Source organism: Delphinus delphis, chromosome 7 (genome assembly GCF_949987515.2).
Source record: "Delphinus delphis chromosome 7, mDelDel1.2, whole genome shotgun sequence".
NCBI lineage: Eukaryota > Metazoa > Chordata > Mammalia > Artiodactyla > Delphinidae > Delphinus > Delphinus delphis.
Window position 1 is genome coordinate 33,530,916 of NC_082689.1, and position 21,267 is coordinate 33,552,182.

General features: G+C 45.1%; 1 protein-coding gene and 1 long non-coding RNA gene across 2 annotated transcripts in view; one reads left to right on the forward strand and one right to left on the reverse strand.

Moving 5' to 3' along the window:
• Nucleotides 1-21,267, reverse strand: part of KIAA2012 (KIAA2012 ortholog) — a 111,623-nt gene that overhangs the window by 75,245 nt on the left and 15,111 nt on the right. The window contains 9 exon segments of the mRNA XM_060015593.1: nt 1,625-1,735; nt 4,128-4,298; nt 7,734-7,883; nt 11,191-11,359; nt 13,896-14,038; nt 14,643-14,826; nt 16,027-16,169; nt 19,962-20,031; nt 20,033-20,118. Coding sequence (XP_059871576.1) covers nt 1,625-1,735; nt 4,128-4,298; nt 7,734-7,883; nt 11,191-11,359; nt 13,896-14,038; nt 14,643-14,826; nt 16,027-16,169; nt 19,962-20,031; nt 20,033-20,118 — 1,227 coding nt within the window.
• Nucleotides 1-21,267, forward strand: part of LOC132428059 (uncharacterized) — a 229,320-nt gene that overhangs the window by 21,125 nt on the left and 186,928 nt on the right. The window lies entirely within an intron of this gene.

Sequence of the window (21,267 nt, forward strand, 5' to 3'; positions counted from 1 at the left end):
ACAAAACAGGGCTTTCCCATTAACAGAGACTCTTAGAAAGCTGGGCCTGTAGGGAGATGTGGGTTAAGGTTCTGCCTGCCTCCCAGGGCCCTATGCAATCATGGTCGAGGCTGGAGGTCCAGCAGCTGTATATGGAGGACAGGCTAGAGAGAGGCCATTGACTGACGGATGACTCATTTGTTCATTTATTCAACAAGCTCACAGTGAATGCCTTTAGGTTTGAGAGGCAAGTAGGATTAAATACATTGTTCATGGGACTAAGACAAGATGGCAGGCAAGTCTCGATTTATTCAGCATAAATTTCATTTCTCTCTTTCTTTTGTGTGGAAATTATTGAAAGATTTTCAATGAACATTTACTGTGATCCTGCTCTGTTTGTGTCAGGAACTGTGCTAAGTGCGGAGGATGCCGAAGTGACTGAAACATGATGCTGACGAGATGACAACAAACTTAAACATGTAACTTAAATATTTCCTCTTCTGCTTCTGGCTTTTGCTTTGCCCAAAGGGGAGCTATTTCTCTTGGAAGAGAGTGGACAAATGTGTAGCAGGTGAACAGAACCGTGTTTGCGTTCCAGCTGTTGTACCAGCTGTGTCACAGTGACAGTGGCCTCCACCTGTCTCACTCCTGCTTCCGCCAGTTCAGAACCAAGTTATTTTTATACTCATATCATGGGACAGCCCAAGTGGTGATGGAAGTTCTTTAATGCTGGATTTGGAACCGAATGCATTCTGGTTTCTGGAAATCCATGTACTAAATGGCTACTTCCACAGCAACAGACACAACACATAAAATGCAGCAATAGTCCATAGCTGCTGGTGGTGGAGTCGATCCCCTTATTTCGAAGGAGAGGAGGAACCTTGGACACAATGAAGGGTTGACCCAAAGTCATCTGACAACATAGAGGACAAGCCAGGGCTACTCAAATCTCCTGGCTCTGATTCCATGTTCTTTTTGTTGAGGCAGTCATGACATCACCCACCAAACGAGTGCAGATTTTAATCTCCCTCATTAAGAGGCCTGCTGGCTGTACGACTCATGCATACGCATCATGATGGTTCCTGGGTGGTTGACACTCATCACCCTCTGACTTCATTTTTTTTTCTTCCTTTGCAAGATGGTTATTGCCCAGAGCCAGCATCCCTTTTCCAACAAGTGAACATGCCAGAAGGGTTTTTGGAAACTGCCTTGATATCCGTCAGGAGCCAGATGATTCGCAGCAATGAACCAATACACATAACGAGGGTAACTGATTGGATTACCAATTAGCCACCTCCACCTCTGGAGGGTGGTTGGAAAGAAGAGAAAAGGCAGTGTTTAGTTTGGGCAAATACCAAGAGGGCTTTATCATCCTCATCAAGACATCAGCACGGCACATTAGGCCTCCTCCGAGCCATTCCATGGGAACGTCTCTCTCCAGATGCTCCAGCAAGAGCAAACTTGCTATGCAGACATTGGGTTATTGTGTCTGAGTTACAGAAGCAATCCTGGGTTCAGCGAGAGGGGAGACACTGGTTGACTTGCATCTGTTTTTAATGATGTCTCTGCTGCTGGGGAGTTTTGGAAGCTGCAGGTAAAATCTTCCCCCAAGAAAGCGAGGCTGACCTGGGATGTATCATCTTACCTTCACCCGACAGAAGCTCCTCGGTTTGGGTAGGCCTTGGGAGGGACAGGCAGCTGTTTTCTCCATTTGGACCCAGCAAGAAGTGTCCCAGTGTGGGGTCTCTGGATTTTTCTTGAAAATAAGCACAAACATGGGCAGTGTTAGCACCAGTGCAGGGGAGGGAGGCTGAACCTGGACCGTGCTCCCTGAATCCCCAGCAGGCAGATGCCGGTGTGCTCAGGTGCTTGCCAGGGTGCAGGGCCAGCCCCACGCCTGGGATTCGGCAGAGCAGGGCCAGGGTTCACGCTCCATCATCTGGAGTCAGTGTGGAATGAACAGGGCAGGGCTGCCACAGCCTACGACGTGCCTTCTGTGAAGGTCTAGAAAAGGGGGACTCCTTTGGTTTCAGGCAGCCCTCCAGGGACAAGGTGAACCTGGAGGGGGCACCTTGTGTGAAGGAAAGGGAGCCCCATCCTCCAAGTGTGTGCAGCCCAGCTCCTGGGCTCAGGGCTCGGTGGTTCCAGCCTCTGCTTCCTGCTCTGTCACACGCCTTTGTGCAGTACTCAGCGGCACAGCTGCCCTGTGGTTCAAATGCTGGGACTGCTTAGTGACTCTAAGGGGCTCAGGCCAAGGAGGAGAAGGAACCTCTATTTCTCTCAGTTGCTTAGAAATATTGAGGGTGTTTCTATAACTTTACCTTCCCCATTTCCAAGGCAAAAAGGTGAGGAGTAGAGCTGGCAATCAGCCACAGTGGATGCTTACAAGTGTGTAAACACACATATACGCAGAGGCATCACACACACACGGAAACACTCACACATACTTACACCAAGGTGTGCACTCACACGTACATATATACACACTCACAAGGCACGCACACATATGCAGGTGTGCCTGCAAGGACACACATGTATCACACATGAAGAAGGACACACAGCAACACATGTGTACTTGTTCGCAGGCAGGCCTGCATGCCTGCATAATCACACATACATGAGCACACAAGTATACACATGTATTCCCATAGCTATATAAGCACACACATACCCTAAGCCACACGTGTGCCCCCATACACACATTCATTTACACACACTCAGCCTACACACTTGAGGCTTCAGGCTGCACTCGTCATAGTCACAGCCCTGGCATTCATTCTAATCAGGTTCTCCTTTTGTAAGGGTGTCTAATTCGGGGTGTGTGTGTGTGTGTGTGTGTGTGTGTTTGGTGTGATTTGTTCTGGGCAATGCAACCTCCTAGGAATACCCTTGGTGGTGATGCTACTGTACCTAAAGTTCAGTTCATTAGCTCAAAATTAAGAGAGCATCATTGCCATGCAAATATAAAAGGGAGGAGGTTGTAAGAGAAAGGTTCCATTTGGAAATAGTTTGTAAGTTTCTTTGGAGGGAGAGAGAGAGAGAGAGAATTTGACTTTGACCATTCCAGCCTTAAACAGAGGAGCTGCAAGCACATATGGAATTATTGATCCATGTATTGAATTTATGCTTACAAGGCTTCAAATATAAATAAATGCTTGGGTCGAGGCAGGGGGAGCGCAAGCGAGCAGGATTTAAATAGTGAGGCATCTGTCTCTGAGCGAGCCTGGGATGGGATGAAAGCTGTGGTATCTGTTGTCTTCTTGGTAGCTCTCAGTTGCCACATTCCTCTCGAGTGTGAGCTTCTCTAGGCCCTGAGTGTGATTCTGCTGTTAACAGAGATACTTTGTTCACATTGTCTGGCACCCAAACACACACCAGCTCCTTCATCTGGTGCTCAATCAGAGAAAGCCACCCATCATCCGAAGAGGGAGGAACAGCTGATTGGGCTGCACTTTCTAGAAAATGGTTTGTTGGTCTCCAGCATGGCCCCTTCCTAAGGGATTTTCAGGGGTAATTTGGACCCTAAGCAACTTTTGCTTTATGTGCTGCGTTTAGATCAAAGCCCCCATGGAAGCTGTTATTGCACTGTCTTAGTTTCCTCCTGGACTGTTGGCTCTTAAGGATAAGAGCTCTGAGTGGGGCTAAGTCAGAGAGGGTGTGGCCCTGCCTGCCTCATCCTTCAGTAGAAATCCAGAGTCCTTTTCTCTCTGTGCACAGGCCTCAGGCTCTGCCCTGGGCCGGAGGTTGACTCCTCCCCGGGGACTCTTCCTGTTGGCAGCGTCCCCAGGCTCCCTTGCCCCGTGCAGGGTTATGGCTCGGTGTTGAGAATGCCTGGTAAACCCAGTAGCGAGTCTCCCTGATGAGCGCAGGGAGCTGTGTCATCACACGCTGCTGCCGGGAGCGAGGAAAGCACAGAACAGCTTGGCAGTGCCTGTTGGTGCAGAAAATGCTTAAAACATATACTGACTCTTGAGGAATATGCATGGTGACCGTTAATCCCACTGACAGCATTGGAAACACTGCTGATTTCCTTTTTTCCATGGGGTGGCTTTCAGACAGCTTATGTGTGGCCCTGGAAGATGATTGAAATGAGCCCAGAGCCACAGACAAGCCAAGAGGGTACATCTGTGCACCCCGGGAGCGATTACCTTGTCCTGCTGCTGGGAGTGCCCCGCCGGCCCATCTCACGTGGTGGGGGCCCATGGGGCTGCTGTGGCCTGATGTCCTGGGGCTGTCCAGGCCCCTCTGGCTCTCTGGGCCTTTTCTTCCTTCCGTCAGGGACAGTGGTGGAGTGCCAGCCTGGGGTGCAGCATCATCCTCTTCAAAAGCAAAAGGAGAAAAAGTACGAGTGAGAATTTGGATCAGTCAGAAAGTGAAGGAACCTCTTTTCTAATTCTGTTGCTGTGGCTCCTAGTGTCTAGGATCACTGATTCCCCTCATTCTCAAGTTTGTCTCTCTTTTCCAGCCCTGCTAAGGAGCAGAGGCCGGGTATCTCCCACAGCCAAGGTGGGATTATCTTGGCTAGAATAGCAGCCCTACTGTTGGGGAACCTCCAAGAACTGGGAGGAACTGAACAGTGGTTGTTGTTATCCTCATCCTATTGATGGGCTCCTGAGATAGGAGATAGACTAGGGAGGCTGCAAGGTCCTTCCCTAACTGGGGAGACCCCAGCGTTAAAGCTCATGGGACTATTGGCTACAGAGTTTCAACCACAAAGCAATTTTTCTAAGCAGAACCAGTGATCTCATGGCTCCTCCAGGTCATAAAGTACAAAGTAGCCCCTTCTAGATGGTAGTTAGAGGGTAACAGGATGGATGATAAACACAAAGTACGCCTTGACCTCCATCTTTGTTCTTTCTCTAACTCTTTCCCAGAACAGGCTCTGCTCTAGGAGCTGCTCTAGGGAGGGCAAAACCTAATTTTTAGAGGGTAATCTAAAAGTGATTGGGACCTTGTCTTAATCTCAGAGAGAGTGGTCTTTATTTCATGTTCAACACACTCTCGGTGTTTGTGTTTAATGGCTGGCTTCACACACAGTCTCCAAGTATCACAAGCTACTTATTTACAAAGGGAAGAGGTGTCTTAACAATGGAGAAAGACATCTCTTTAACCAAATAATGAAATCTAACATCACTTATGATGGAACAACTTATAACAAAGGGAATTAATATAAGGGGATATTTTGTGTCCCTTGATGTAATGCACGGAGAAGCAACATCACCAACATGCCATTCTTGCCACAAATGTTTGATCTGAATCTAATCATGAGGAAACAAACCTAAATTGAGGATAATTCTGTAAAGCAACTAGCCTAAACTCTTCAAAAATGTCAGTGTCATGAAAAATGAGACTGGGGAAGTGTTCTAGATGAAAAGATTCTAAAGAGATGTGACAGTTAAATACAATGTATGATTCTGAGTGGAATCCTGGATTGATTGGGGGAAAAAAAAACAACTGTAAGGAATATTACTGGTGTAATTAGAGAAATTTGGATGTGGACTATATATTAGAAAAGAGTATTACATCAATGTTAATTTTCTTGAATGTGATAATTGTACTGTGGTTACAAGGAGAATATCCTTGCTCTTGGGAGATACGTGCTGATAAGGGATGAAATGTACAAAGTCTGCAGTTTAGTCTCGGATGGTTCAGCAATAAAATAAAATATGTATGTGTGTATGTGCGTATAAAAAATCTGGCTTCATTTTTATGATATGAGAAGTGAAACAATCCAGAGCTAAGCACGTAAATGGGTCTGTGCAACCTCTGGGGCAATGAGAGTCCCACTTACTAGTTCTAAACACCCTTGCTCCAGGGACCCCTGTGTGAGAAAGATTGCCATGAAAATCTTGCCTCTTTAGACCTTTTTTTTTTTTTTTTTTAATGCATCTACTACCCAGTTGAGTCACACACCGAACTAACCAAGCTACCAGGGACTTCTTAGCCCAGCTTCCTCCTGGCAGGGTAGCAGAGGATGGACAGGCTCTAGATACTGGGTCCCCAGTGGACATGGCAGCTCAAAACAAGTAGAGGACAGTGTGAGGTGAGCAGCACCAAAGATGAAATTCTCTGGTGTTGCCCATCCCTCCTGGTGGCTCAGGCGGTGCCCCTGACGTTGTGGTGCACAGGGGCAAAGCTGCTTTCTTACCTGTCTGCACGCAGAGTGACCCTTGCCATATGAGGATTTAAAAAAAAAAATATTATTTATTTATTTATTTGGTTGCATCGGGTCTTAGTTGCAGCACGCGGGATCTTCATTGCGACATGGGCTTCTCTCTAGTTGTGCCACGCGGGCTTTAGAGCGCGCAGGCTTAGTTGTGCCGCGGCATGTGGGATCTTAGTCCCCTGACCAGGGATCTAACCCGCGGCCCCTGCATTGGCAGGCGGATTCTTAACCAATGGACCACCGGGGAAGTCCCCATATGTGGATTTTTTTTTTTTAAAAAAAACTTCGAAGTCTGTAGGATGATTAACTCTCACTTAAGAGATATGGTAAACAAGCCCCTGCCTCAATAATCAAAGGACGTTCTCAAAATGGAAATGTCTCAAGAACATCCTGACCTGGGTTCTTTTTTTTTTTTTTATTCTGAGAGGCCGTGCAGTATAATGAATAAGAGCACAGATTCTGACACTGGAAGGCCTCAGCTCCAAGCCCAGCGAGGCTACTTATAACTGTGTGACCTCAAACAAGTCACTCATCTCCCAGGGCTTCAGATTTCTGATCTGTGAAATGAGGGTAGGACTGTTGTGAGAAGTAAATGAGATAAGATGTGTTAAAACCTGAGGCCAGTGCCTGTCACTGAGGAAGAACTCCTTAAATATGAACGTTCATCCTTCTACTTCTTCTGATTACCACCACTCAGAGATCACCTAGCATTTGTGATACCGTCATCTTGCCCTTGGGGAAGGAGCTTCAGTTTTGTGAAAATATAGAGCTTTCTAAATATGGCCCATTGTTTCCAACCTATCAACACATAAAAATATACACTTTGATGCACTCATATGTATAATTTCAGATGTTTTGAAAAACTGGAGTGATGCCTTTTGTTGATATTATGAACTTCTCGTGAATAGTCCCATATAGATTAGAAATGAAATTCCATTGGTTAAAAACATGGGAGAAACTATAGAGCGTGCAGCAAATACGTAGTAAGTTTGGTGCTGTTTTACATCTGCAACCAGGAAATATTAGTAGGGGGTTTGATTTAGTGAGTAAGTAACTTGTGAGCTAGACAGGAAGTTGGTTTCACTGCAGCACTTTGGTTAAGGCAGCTGCTGCCTGAGCAGAAGCCATCTTCAAGTGGCCGGGGAGGAGTGGCCTCCCTTCTAGCCTCTTTTATTAAGATAATTAATTAATTAATTAATTAATTTTTGGGTGCGTTGGGTCTTCGTTGCTGAGCGCGGGCTTTCTCTAGTTGTGATGAGTTGTGGTGCGTGGGCTTCTCATTGCAGTGGCTTCTCTTGTTGCAGAGCACGGGCTCTAGGAGCGCGGGCTCCACAGTTGTGGCTCGCGGGCTGTACTGCACAGGCTCAGTAGTTGTGGTGCACGGGCTTAGTTGCTTCGCAGCATGTGGGATCTTCCTAGATCAGGGCTCGAACTCGTGTCCCCTGCATTGGGAGGTGTATTCTTAACCACTGCTTCACCAGGGAAGTCCCTCTAGCCTCCTTTTTATGGCTGAGGACCCTGATGTGTCTTGCCTGGCTCTCCTTCGGATTGAGATCCCTGTGGGTTGCTGGAGGGAAGGAATAGCTACCTTGAGGCAAGAGTGTGTCCCTCCCTGTGTCTACTGGGAGATGTACTGTTAATTCCCTTGGCCTTTTCAGGGGCACCTGCTTCAGGGGAGGCCTCCATAAAGGCCTGGACTCTTCTTCTGTTTCTGGTGCTGACTCAGAAACAGGAGCACCTAGGAGACAAAGAGAAAGCCAAGTTGTAGTAGACGTCTGTGGTTTTTGCCAGCTCTCTCTTCTTTTTGGGGACCCATCTTTCTCTCACTCAGACCATGTGGTTTGGGTGGTCCATTCCCTGACTCCAGGGATGGGCAAGTGACTGAAGCCTGGCTAACGAGAGCACCTCATTGCTTTAGCCACCGTGACTGGGTCCGGGGTGGGCACATAGCCCAAGCCTGGCCAATCACAGGCAATTTTGGTACTTTTTGCAAGAGCTTTTAAGAGGCATTATCCTCTCTTTTTAAAAATAAATTTATTTATTCATTTATTTATTTTTGGCTGTGTTGGGTCTTTGTTGCTGAGCACAGGCTTTCTCTAGTTGCAGTGAGTGGGGGCTACTTTCCTTGCGGTGCATGGGCTTCTTATTACCATGGCTTCTCTTGTTGTGGAGCACGGGCTCTAGGTGCGGGGGCTTCAGTAGTTGTGGTGCATGGGCTCAGTAGTTGTGGCTAGTGGGCTCTAGAGCGCCGGCTCAGTAGTTGTGGCACACGGGCTTGGTTGCTCCGCGGCATGTGGGATCTTCCCAGACCAGGACTCGAACCTGTGTCCCCTGCACTGGCAGGTGGATTCTTAACCACTGCGCCACCAGGGAAGTCCAAGAGGCATATTCTTTCTACCAGGGTTAACAAGTTGTCATGGAATTGCAGGAGGCCATCTTTACCACCACATGGGGACAACGTGCTTGAGAGGAAAGGCTAACAGAGCTGAGAGACTCAGACAAATAGTGCCCAGAGGACATTTTCTGAGGCCTGGATCCAGCTGAGCCTGGAGTTGGCTGGTCCTTGCACTATCCAATTACATGAGTGAATACATTTCTTTTTTTGCTTGTGAGAGTTTGAGTTAGGCTTCTAACACCTGTTACTGAAGGAGTCTTCACTGACATACAAAAGAAGGAAGAACTCAATGGATTCACTTTCTGTATATTTTATTCCTATTTTTCATTTGTCAGTGTGTTGGCAAGCTCAATGGATCTAATAGGTTTAAGAATCTGGTCCATGATGGCCTGGTGACCTTCCTTCCAGGGTCATCATGGGAGATAATCAGGATTTAACCAAATCCTGATAGGCCTGTCTTTGTGTATATTAAGCATGTCTTTTTTTTTTTTAATTGGAGTATAGTTGATTTACAATGTTGTGTTAGTTTCAGGTGTACAGCAAAGTGAATCAGTAAGCATATCTTTTTATTCTAGTGTTTTGACATCTGGGACCTTACTCACCCTGGGGAGGCTGTCCCTCCCAGGGCTCGCCAGTTCCTAGAGACTGTAAAGGACCACCTGCAAGTGCACATTTCATATGGAAACCAATAAGTCTAGAGCCCCTCCCCCCCTCCCCAGCCATGACCTCCTTAACACTTCCAGGCCACTATCCCCCTGCCTTAATGACCCCAGGGCCAGGTACCAGACAACCAGGGACAGCCCTGATGCACAGAGCCTGCCCAAACTTTTCAAACTAGCCAATCCCAAACCGGCTTAGCCTGGTTGCCCTGCCTCGCCCATTCCTTCCTGCCAAAAATGCAATAAAGACTCTTGCCCATCCCACACGCCCCCCCCACCCCCACTCAGCCAGCCCTTCTGCTTCCTAGCTGACCCTGGTTCTTCTCCATGTGGCCTCGAGGGGCGTGGCATGCTCTCTCCTCTTGCGAACTGTAACAGACTATCTTTTCACTGGCAGTTGTCTCCTGATCTCTATTGGCCTCATCATACCTGAATAATAAGAAAAACCTACATTTAAAAATACTGTAATACTATGTGTTTTTTTTTTAAGGAGCTAAGTAATTTTTTTCTGGAAGTTAAAATCTACGGACTGAAATGTGCAGATCTTAAGTGTACAGTTCAATGAGTTTTGACAAATGTATATATCCATGCAACCAACCAAGATTTCGAACATTTTCATCACTTCAGAAAGTTCCCTTATGACCCCTTCCATTGACTGGTCTTTTAAGATTAACAGACATTCTTCTTCATAGTGAGAATTCCAAACAGCCATAGAGCAAAAACTGAGAAATCAGTGGCCGTTTTTGCTGAAGTTTCTAGAAAGCTCAGAACTAGGACTTCTTCAAAATTGGAGTCAGCTGTTTAGAGAGTTGCCTTTTGCCTCGGCTTGCCCAGAAAAGTCCCAGGGGCAAGAATGTGGAATGGCTTGGGAAGGTCAGAAAGAATTTCTCCTTGTGCAGGGTGCAGGGTGAGCTGAGCGGTCATTCAGAAGCCTCTTTCAAAAAGCCTTTCTAAGTCCCAGTTGGAATTGCTCTCTCCCTTACCTGTACTCTCTTAGCACTTTGCTTAGAAGCTCAAAATCTCTTCCCTGATAAGGATTGTAGAAATCATCTAACATTACATAATAATGGTACCTAATTCAAAATCAGGAAAATGGAACAGACTCACAGACATAGAGAACAGACTTGCGGTTGCCAAGGGGGAGGGCAGTGGGGAAAGGAAGGACGGGGAGTTTGGAATGAGCAGGTGTAAACTATGATATACAGGTTTGTATATTATATGATAATACAGATTAAACAACAAGATCCTACTATACAGCACAGGGAACTATAGTCAGTATCCTGTGATAAACCGTAATGGAAAAGAATATGAAAAGGAATGTATATATATATATATATATGTATAACTGAATCACTTTGCTGTACAGTAGAAATTAACACAACAATGTAAATAAACTATACCTCAATAAAATAAATTACAAAAAATCAGGAAAATGGCTCTTCAGACAAACTTTTATCTTTCTTTTATAAAGCAAAGGTCCAAAGATCCAAATATCCTCTTTATCTTGGCTGCCAGATCTAAATCCAGTGCTTACCAAAAGCAATGAATTCATCCCAGGTGTCTGATAACATCTATTTCTCTACTCTTTTTAACCAGGTGTTTTATTTTTTCAATTTCAATTTTATTTGTCCTTCTTAATGTATTGCATTTATTTGTTGTAAGCTGCCTGAAAATTCTTGCACCTTTATAACATCTACGGTGCATTGGACTTAATTTATGTGTATGGCTGACTTCCATTTTCTTCCACAGTTTAGCAAAATGCTCTGCTTGACGAGGACTCAATAAATATCTTAAAAATTGAGTTGAGTATGACCAGAAGAGAGCTACTTGTAGACTTATCCTTTTTCTTTCTTTAAAAAAAAGTTCTCTCAAGGGGGTGACCCTGAAGAGTGTCAGCCACGATTTAGGAGAGGGCTGCGTTAGCGGGACCCACACCCCAATCCTTCCTGGCCTGCCGGGTTCCCTCAGGAGACCGAGTCACAGGGACCTACCTCTTCTTCGTGCCTTTCCTTTTGGGGGGTGTTGGGTATGGAAATGAATCTTCATGGGGAAGATGAAGAGCTCTGCTGGGGGCTTATTGGCTTTAAGTTGACTCCTCAGGGGGTCCAGGACTCTGGATGATTCCTCTGAGATAGGAGGTGATTTCAAAGCCTTTGGTGCCTGGAGAAAATGTAAAAACAAACACACCCCCATCTGGCAGGTATCTAAATCCTGCTGCCTGCAAGGGATAAATGACATTGTATCTTACTGAATCTCCAGCATCAGAAGCTGCTGAGTGTAATGTCGCTTCTGTACCCAGGGCTGGGAGATAAAGCTGACAGACCTGGAAACCGGTCAACTCACTAGAGTAGGGCTGCTTTGCTTCATGGGAACGTGGTTATGCACCCATTAACCTAGCCTCTGATTGCTCTGAGAAGTATAAATGTGGTAAATTCAAGAGCCTTTGTGAGGAAATACAGTCTTTCTCTTGCAGTCGGGAAACTGAGCCAGATTAAAATGATAGAGCTGAGACTTCCATGTCCGGAGAAGGAGAAATCTTGGCTTGTGTCGTTAAGAGAAAAAAATGTGGCTCAGATTGTGGACTGTGCAAACCTGTAGGTAAGAAAGGGCAGAAAGTAGGAATACACATTTGTGTTTGCTTTCCTCATGTCATCTCTCTAAGCTTCAATTTCTTCCTCTGTAAAATGGGGGCAATCATACTTCCCACCTCATAAATTGCCATGAGGATTAAATGAGTTAATTATATGTCGCTACAACAGTGTTTGGAACTAGGCTTTTTTCTATGATATTTCTTTGAGAGAAGACTCTTCTTTCATTAGGGTTTAATACCTAATCTTGCCACTAGCAGAATACCTAGCTGTCTCCACACGTCTGTAATAGGAACATAGCTAGAAAAAAAATCACTGTGTGTCAGGATCAGCCACAACTGTAACCCAGTTTTTTTATGTCCAAAAAACCCCAAAACATATGTGTGTGTGTGGTGTAAGTGTATATGTATATGGGGAGAGAGTGAGAGAGAGAGAGAGAGAGAGAGAGAGAGAAAGGAGCAATGGGTAGTACTTAGTCTCCTGTTTCCAATTATTCAGAAGTTGCTGAAAATTTCTCCTTTTAGTTTGCAGCTTTTAACATACGAACTTGGTTCTATGAAATGTATACGTGTGCTGGGTTTCAGGGACTTCAGTTTCACAGGAGGAAGAATAAAAACGTCTCTCACTTTTTTAGTGTTCAAAAAGAAAAAAGATCCGAAACACACACAAGTATCCTAACGTGTTTAGAGTTGAATGAGGAAGGAAATTCACCCAAATATACTCAGGGTAATATGTATAATTATGAGACGTTAAGAAAATGATTAACCCAACACATGCACATAGTGTATTTATGTCCCTGGAGACCTCCACTGTCCAGGTGCCGGCTGCCCACCAACTGCCCTCTTCTGAATACTGACCTTGTGTATTTTGTTTGACAAGGTTTGCATTGGGAAATCTATGTGGAAACTCAAATGGTTTGTGTGAGGTATGGCTGATAAGCCAAGCCTTAATTTCTCTATTGTAATTAAAAATTTACAGAGTTTTAATATAGTGGAAAATATTGCTTTCCTCTGCTAAATCATATACATGGGTTGAGGGAAGGGACTCCTGTCCTCTGAGCCTGGCTCGGTTCTGGGCTGAACTGGGTGTGAGATTGAGGGCTTTCCTTAGGCCTGAGTGACCCTGGCAGGTCAGGCCTGCTGTTTACTCCTGGTTCAAAGGAACCTGGAAGACAGATGCCCTTCTGGTATGAATGGAAAGGTTTAGATCAGCTTAGACATGGAAAATCTGAGAAAATCCTGAATAGACTGAAAACGACCTCCCTCACTGGCACCAGGACCACCTGGTGTGCCCATGGCTCCTCAGGACCACTTCAGATGGTGCGAATCCCCACCATGAACTAACACTGCTGTTGTTTCCAGTTGGACACAAGATACTTTCACATAAATCCTTCATCTCCTTTCATCCTTCCATCAGCCCTGTGAGGCTGGCATTATTATCTGTGTGCACAGAGGAGGTCACTATAGCTCAGAGTGGTGAGCCACTGGCTCAAGTAACACAGCTGCCACGGGCAGAACATTCCAGCGTCCCTGCTCATTCCCACTCAGCACGGGTGCCTCCCAACCAAACTGAAGACCCACACAGAATTTCAAGGCAGGACCAGGCCAGAGACGGCGAAGGACGTCTTTAAGGAAGGTGTACCTGACTTCTGAAGGGGGTTGATAAACCTGCAAAATTTATCCTACAGTTTCAAAGATGACAGACCCTCAAATTAAGCAAAACCATTTCTGGGTTCCAGCATTTTGAGGTTGAAGTGGGTCAGCTGCTTACAAACCCAAATTCTGTCCTTACACGCTTACAGATAAACCTCAGCCCCTTAACAGGAAAAGGGATTCTGTTGGCACCAGAAAGTTTGGTTAACACCATAACGCTTTAATCGGGGGCAGCTGAAATTTCCTGTACTTCACTATTTTCAACATTTAGTAAATTACTACAGCTTTAGTCCAGCTCCACCCAGTGAGCTCAGAAGCAAGTAAGGCCTGTTCTCTGAGACATCCCTTTGAGTCACCTCATTCCTAGATTGAGATTAATCTTTTAAGCGCGCGCATGCTTAAAACACACACACACACACACACACACACACACACACACACACACACACACACAACCTTTTTCCTCCTCGCTTCTCCAGATGTGTTTTTTTCTGAGCCCGTGGCAGATGCTACAGGAGGGAAAAGACATCTTTCAGCAGGAGGCTCCTGGAACAAGTGGCTGCTTCTGCCCTGGTGGAGTTTCATATTCCCTTGTTTGTCTGTAGAAACAGGATGGGAACAAGAACTTATTAGTTGCCGGGGTGGGGATGGACAGTTGACTTTCAACTTTTATCACTTTTGGGTTAATGGGAAGAGAGACAGAGAGCGCCGAGGCACTCAGACGGCCATGGCTTTGGCTGAGGTAGCTTCAGGAAGCCCTAATCTCATTATCTGGGTTGGGTTCTTGTTGGTTGAGTCAGGTGATAGGGAGAATAATAACGATCATCATAGTAGTTACTATGTATTAAGTGTTAACTATAGGACAAGAATCATGCAAAGTATTTTATATGCATTAACTGAATCCCCATAATAGCCTTATGGAGGTATTATTATTATTCCCATTCTACAGATGAGGAAACGGAGCCTCTGTAAGATTAAATAACTTGCCCAAGGTCACCGTTAGTAAGTGGGGGTAATTTGAGCGCAGGCAGTCTGACTGCGGAATGTGTGCGGTTGAGGACTGGTCTCATTCCTACCTCCAGCTGGACTTTGGCAGTTATTTTCTAAGGTGAGTGGCATGAGGAAGTGACACTCAGCCTGCCTCGGTGCTCTCTGCAGGATCAGGTTTACCGAGATCAACAAGCAAGATATTGGGCTTCTTACCGCTGAGATCTGCCTTCCTGTTGGGGAAGGCGCGTCCATAGAATGTCGTGTGGGATTTGTCACGCAGGAGCCAAGAATGATCGATGCGGGCATGCCCAAGGGCCCTCCTGGAGGTTTGCTGTGTTTTTTCATGGTGGCTTTCCTTTGAAGCGTGGATGCAACGGTGATTCCCTTTTGACGTGTCCTAGGGAAGGACAGATACGCATTCCTGAAAACAGGTTTTGTAAAGGAACAGAGCAGGTTCCTATAACAGTCAGACCTTGTGGCTAGACTGGTGGTTCCAAGGATGAAATCTCCTTAGCAGCCTGGGAAGAAAAACATGGTTATAATGGCAAGATATTTCATGATGTTTATTATAATAAAACATTTTATTATTGGTGATAGAGAGAATGACATTTAACCATGCCTGACATATAGTGCTTTCTTGCAAAAAATTTAAAAATCAAAATGAAAAAATTAAAAATCAAGCATTAGTATCACTGTCTTTTCTTTTTGGCAAACTTTTTTTTATTGTAGTAAAATATACATAACATAACATTTATCATTTTAAGCATTTTTAAGTGTATAGTTCTGCATTAAGTATATTCACGCTAGTATCATTGTCTTTATCCATCATAAAATGTCTCTTCTCTCCCACTAGGTGGTACTTCTCTTCTCCCCCTTTCCTGTTTCATTGGCGTGTGACCTGCTTGTAAGTCATACATGTTTATTCAAGATAGGAGCTCGTGTTGTCTACGTTTCTCTGAACCACTGTCACCTTGTACACACACACACACACACACACACACACACACACACACACACACACGGGCCTTAGAGTTTAGAAAGCATTTTTACATTTTAACTTATTTAATCCTTATAGCAACCTTGGGAGGTGTGTATGATAACAGCTCCATTTTACAAGAGAGGTAATTCAGGTTCAAAGTTAGTTAAGTTAGTCACCACAGCTAGCAAGATGCAGGACTCAAAACAAGGCTTTTCCAACTCTAAGGCCAAAAAGCTCTTTTTTCTAGAGAAGACTAGAGCTACCTAGATGGGGTGAAGAGTGTAGGGAGGATCTGTGGTTAAGTAAGATTGGAAAACCATGAGTTAAAGCTAAACCAGCCACTTTACCTATAGAACTACCTACGGTCCATGGTCAGATGTGCACTGTGACTCTCTGGGAGGAGGACATTTCCCAAATGTATTTGGCCAAGAAACCCTTTTTTTGCATGGAGCATCTGGCAATGCTAGGGTTCCACAGGTGACACTTTGGGAAACAGGGGTCAGTAGGCTCAAAGTACTCTTCTCTTCTCTGGAGGACCCCAAGAAATGGTGAAGGGAGGGAGCATTATCTCTAAAGTCAGAAGAATAGTGACAGAGGGGACCCCATTAGAAATGGTACCTCTGCCTGTGTTTCATCTTCCTGCCAGGGCTGCTTCCTGAGTGGTGGCAAGCGAGTCCCCTGGCTGCCATGGTTCTTGGCTACAGAGCCCAGGTCCATGTGTCCACCAACCCCAGCTTCCCCTTCATCCAGGCCCTGCTGACCTGCAAAGGTGAACAGTGTGTCAACTTCACAAGCCCAGAGATAGGTATGATGCTGTTAGCTGCTTCCAAACTGCCTTCCTTCTTCCTTTTCTGAGCAAAAGTGTCGATCAAGGCCCTTGTTCCTCCTCCCTCCTTATTACTGTATTTCTGCTAGTGCCTCCACAGAAGTGGCAGCCAGGTCAGTGGAACAGAACTGCTTTAAGAGTCAGGAGGCTCAAGGTTGAGTCTTTGTTTCATGGACTCAGTTTCCTCATCTGTAAAATGGAGATACTGATTTCTTGCTCTCGCTTCCTTGCAGAGTTGTCTGGGGCTCAAATAAGATCATGAATATGACACCCCTTTGTAAACTGTGAGGAACTAGGGGATAACAGAGGTGTGATGATGGTGGGGTGACCTGCAGCCTTGCTCTGTTGTCACTGAGATGCTCAGTCTGAAGCATTTGATTTCCTGGGATGTCTGCTGTTCATTTACTTGTAGAAAAACTCAGGCAAGTGCACTGCTTAGCAATCTGCACTTACCCTGTCTGTGTAACCCTCAGGAAGGATCTGAGTCAACAGATGACTCCAGCATAGTTAACAAATCTTTCATCGATGGTTTAAAGGGTCCTGCAGCTATTTTCATCACTTACTCAAGGTAGATTTATTGCTGAAACAGTCTGGCAAACTTTCCTTGTTTGGAGCCGCTTTAGCAACACCTCCACTCTCTGCTTGCAGCTCCGTGGAACAATGGGGCTGTCTTTCAACCAGAGGCGCTGGAAGCCCTCAGGGGCTCTGTGTATGTTGGAGCGCTGGGCTTCTGGAGGCTCCCAGCCAGCCTCACTGTCCCCCATACTCCCCAACCCTTGTCATTCCTTACATCATCCTCATCCTTGGTGTCATTGGGTCAAGAGCCAAGTGCTTATCTGTGGGACTGCTCCCTCCCTGCAGCTCCCCTTCCTCTGCCCATTGGCTCCTGAAGGCTACTTTGGGTCTGAGCTGATGCTGAGAGTGTTGGTGGGGCAGATGCAGACTCAGGCGTAGGTTCAGGGGGACTGCTCAGGTTTTAGTGACCCAGGGAATCCCTGAATCTGGGGTGGCCCAGGGCCATGTTAGGCCTGCTCCCAAGAAAGCCTCAACTTCATATAGGATGGAGCACTAAAGACCTTTCTGTGTGTTCTAGAATGATCCTTTGGGGTCAAGCTGGACTTCAGGGCCATCCTTCCTGGTCAGATTCGCCAGGGAGCCGAGTGCATTTCTGAGGGTAGAGGAAGTGAAACTCTGGCCAAATGGCCACTCACCTGCTGAACGGTATTATATGGCAGACTGGCTAAGTTGGGGCAGGGTGCTCTGGGGTGGGAGGATATAGAGGGGCATTCTTCCCTTTGGCTGTATCCCAGGTGATATTGAATATATGACTCAATCTATGTGAGGGAAACCAAGATCCTTCTCAGTAAACATCATCTCTGGCTCATTTATCTATGCTTAACAGAAACAGGTTTGCAAGCAAGGTATTGGAAGTTTCAGTTGTTGAAAGGAGACCACACAACTTGGTCTCTCTCTATCTCAAATATGGGTTCAGATTACCCAAATAGTGTGCATGGGGGTAGTAATTTAGAGCTCTTAGAGAGCTTTTTTACCTGTGTCTTCTCCTATGGTTTTTTACAACAACCCAGAGAGAGTGGAACGCAGACACCACTACTACCATTTTACAGATGAGCAAACTAAGGATGCACAAAGCATAAGTGACTTAGCCAACATCACATTATTGGGGGATCTGAGATTTGCAGCCAGGACTTTTGCTACTTTCTCCAATACCATGTCTGGCAAGGAGAGGGAGACCAAGGGGAGATAAAGTTAAAACAAATAAACCATCAGTCAGGGTTCAGGCTATAGTCTCTGAGCTATTTTTCCTTCCTTACAAGTTGATTTTTGGTCCCTGTAATCATGGGCAATTGGGCATTACAATTATGCTTAAAAAACACAAGGTAGGGAGGTCTATAAGTAACATTTACTGAGCACTTGCTATGAGCCAGATACTGCATTATCTCGTTTAAGTCCCACATCCAATCCTGTGAGGTATAGGTGGGTATGGTCATCTTCATTTTATAAATAAGGAAACTGAGGCCCAGAGAGGTCACATGGCTTAGAATCTGGTGCCAATGGGCACGTGTTTAATCACTATTTAATATTGCCTCTCTGTTTCTGCCTGATTGTGACAGCCCTTCCGTATATGGCATCAATTAGGGAAGCCACTTGATTCCTTAGGTGTGCAGTGTTGATCCACCCTCACATGGAAGTACTATAGTCCACAGTCCAGTATTTTTAGATCTTAGGGCATCAAAGTCTAAGGATATTAACTGGAGACAGTAGAATTTTTGAAGCAAGAAGGCATTAGGCAATGGCGAGGTGGGGTGCCACCTGGGGAAGGGCAGAAGGTTCCAGCACAGGAGGAATACTGGGTGAGTTCACTACTCTTAGGACATGGATGGCCCAGAAACTTGATCTCATCAGTGCCTCAGAATCACCTGGTCTCAGGGATGTTGACCCACATTAGCAAAGTGCATAGAGACTGATGTATAGACCAGGGTATAATTACAAAGAGAAATACAATTGCCTGACCAGCATGTTTCCCATAGATGAACTACTGGACAAGGTTATGACCAAAATTCCTTGATAATGGAGTCTAGACTCAAGGGAGGTATATGGTAGGCATGTTTATGGCACCAGGCTCTGAGAACCTGCCATGTTCTCCACTCCACTTGATAGATCAGATTCTCTACTTATCCTGACTAGATCCTTTTGCAAGTACAGAGCTTGGTTTGTTTCTGGACTATTGTTTCTGGAAAATTCCTTTTTCATTTCAGAAAAATTAACTTTATATTATGTTAGGCTCTTGTCCTTTCCTTCTCGTTTCTCAAAAACTCTGGTAGTAGTCAAGACCCTATTCTTTGCCCAGTCATCTTTATCCAGTCATCTTTCCCCATCTCCCTTGGCAAAGCAAATCTGGCTCTTTTAATGCTTCAAGTTCCCAAGAATAATATTGACAGGTAGAACCTCCATAGTACTGAACAGCTTACAGACAGCTCACAATAATTTTCTGTGCAGTAACGAGGTAGGCCTTGTTATGTCCATTACAGAGATAAGCAAACAAGCTCAAAGAGGTTGAGTGATTGGCTCAAGATCTTACATCTAGTAAGAGAAAGAACAGCCATTGCAGAACAGCCAGATTTCTGGCTCCAAAGCCTGTATTTTTTCTTATGATATTGCCACAAAGCCACAGGTTAAAGAGTGTTAGAGTGAAAAAGACATAAGAAATCGTCTAAAATCTAGACTCTAGATATGCACTGTCCAATACAGTAGCCACTAGCCACATGTGGCTATTTAGATGTAAATTAATTAAGAGTAAATAAAATTTAAAAACTCATTTTCACAGTCACACTACCTACATTTCAAGAGCTCAATAGCCACATGTGGCTGATAGCTACTATATTGGAATTGGACAGCATATATATATATATATATATATATATATATATACACACACACACATATATACATATATGCATGTATATATACATATACATACATGTATATATATATATATATACACACGTATATGTATAAAAAATATATGTATAAAACATTCTATCATTGCAGAAGGTACTATTGGATGGTGCTGGTCTAGACTAACTCCCTCATTTTACAGATGAGGACAATGAAACCCAGAATCCCTAGACGTTATTTTGGAAAACTTCATTTTAAGCTGTTAAAAATCCAAGTATTTGAGGTCTGGTTTGATAAAATCAACATGTACCTTGTTCCAAAGATTTTCCTGGTTGAATCCAAAATGGAGGGAAGACAGGCAGGAGATGGTATTTGGGGGGGTACACCTAAAAGATCCTGTTGTGGCCTGAGATTCTTTGGTACATTAAGTTGACTTTCCTGGAGCAGGACAGAATCCTTGATGTATCCTGAAGAGTAGGTCAGGAGTTATTGGTAGAAGTAATGGTTGCCAGTCTAGACGTCTTGGTGATAACTACAGGGTTCCCCACTTGCATTAGTCTTAGTTTTGGACATTGCCCATTAAGGAAGACAATTAGAAGATGCGAGAGATTAAAAAGTCAGATAGAAGCCGCAGAGGGTTCTCTGTCTAGTGTCTTGGGTGCCTCTGGTCCTGTGCCACATATATACTTCTTCCGCTCCACCATTCCCAGGAATTGGGTCCCCCTCGTGGAAGAAACATGGCTGCTTCTTTGGGGTTGGCTAAAAGGCACCTCCTGCCTCGGGAGGAAATCTAAAGGTTTCTCCTGGATATATCCTGCTTGCTTCTGCAACCCCCATGATTTTCAATCCATTCTATAAGTATTTATTGAGGGCCTATCAATGGTCCCACCTCTCTACTGGGCAGTAGGGTGGATACAGAGAAACCAGACATGGGTCCTTTTTAAAGGCACTAATAGTCTGTTGGAGAGACAAAGCTCTCCTCTGCTCTATGCGTGTGGTCCCAAGTGTCAGTGTTATATAAGGCCAGAAAATGAGGAGCTCAACATTGGCTGGATTTGTCAGAGAAGCCTTTGTAGAAGATGTGTGCCTGAAGGGTGGCGAGGATTTATCATAGGAGTGGAAAGATGGGAACATACCAGCATCACAAAGGTGGTGAGCTCTGAGATGTGAAGGAAGGGGGTGGCAGAGTCCATTAGGCCAATGATCTCAAATCCCAGTATTGTCTTTGCTCCTCCAGCTTGAGAGTCTCACCCTCAAGAAGGCCTTTGATGAGGAATTATGGCAAGAGGCCCAAGAATGCACGTACACATGGACCTTTCCTTAAACCACACATTGTAGCTACATGACTTTCACAGAAGGGTCTGAGACATTTTTTGATGTTAAGAGGGGCTCTCCTCCTTGAAGACGTTGGGCTTGGGCCATGGGGCAGTGGCCTGCTCTGCCCTCCGCCCCACCCAACAATAAACATATCTCTGGTTAAGAGGCTCTTTCTCAAGTGTTAGATAAATGGAACTGCCTGGAACCGTGGGTCCACCGTGAGGGGCAAACCAATTACTGGACAAACCCACATCTCTCATTTTCCTTCAAGTCATCACTTACTGGGGAGAGAGCTGTTT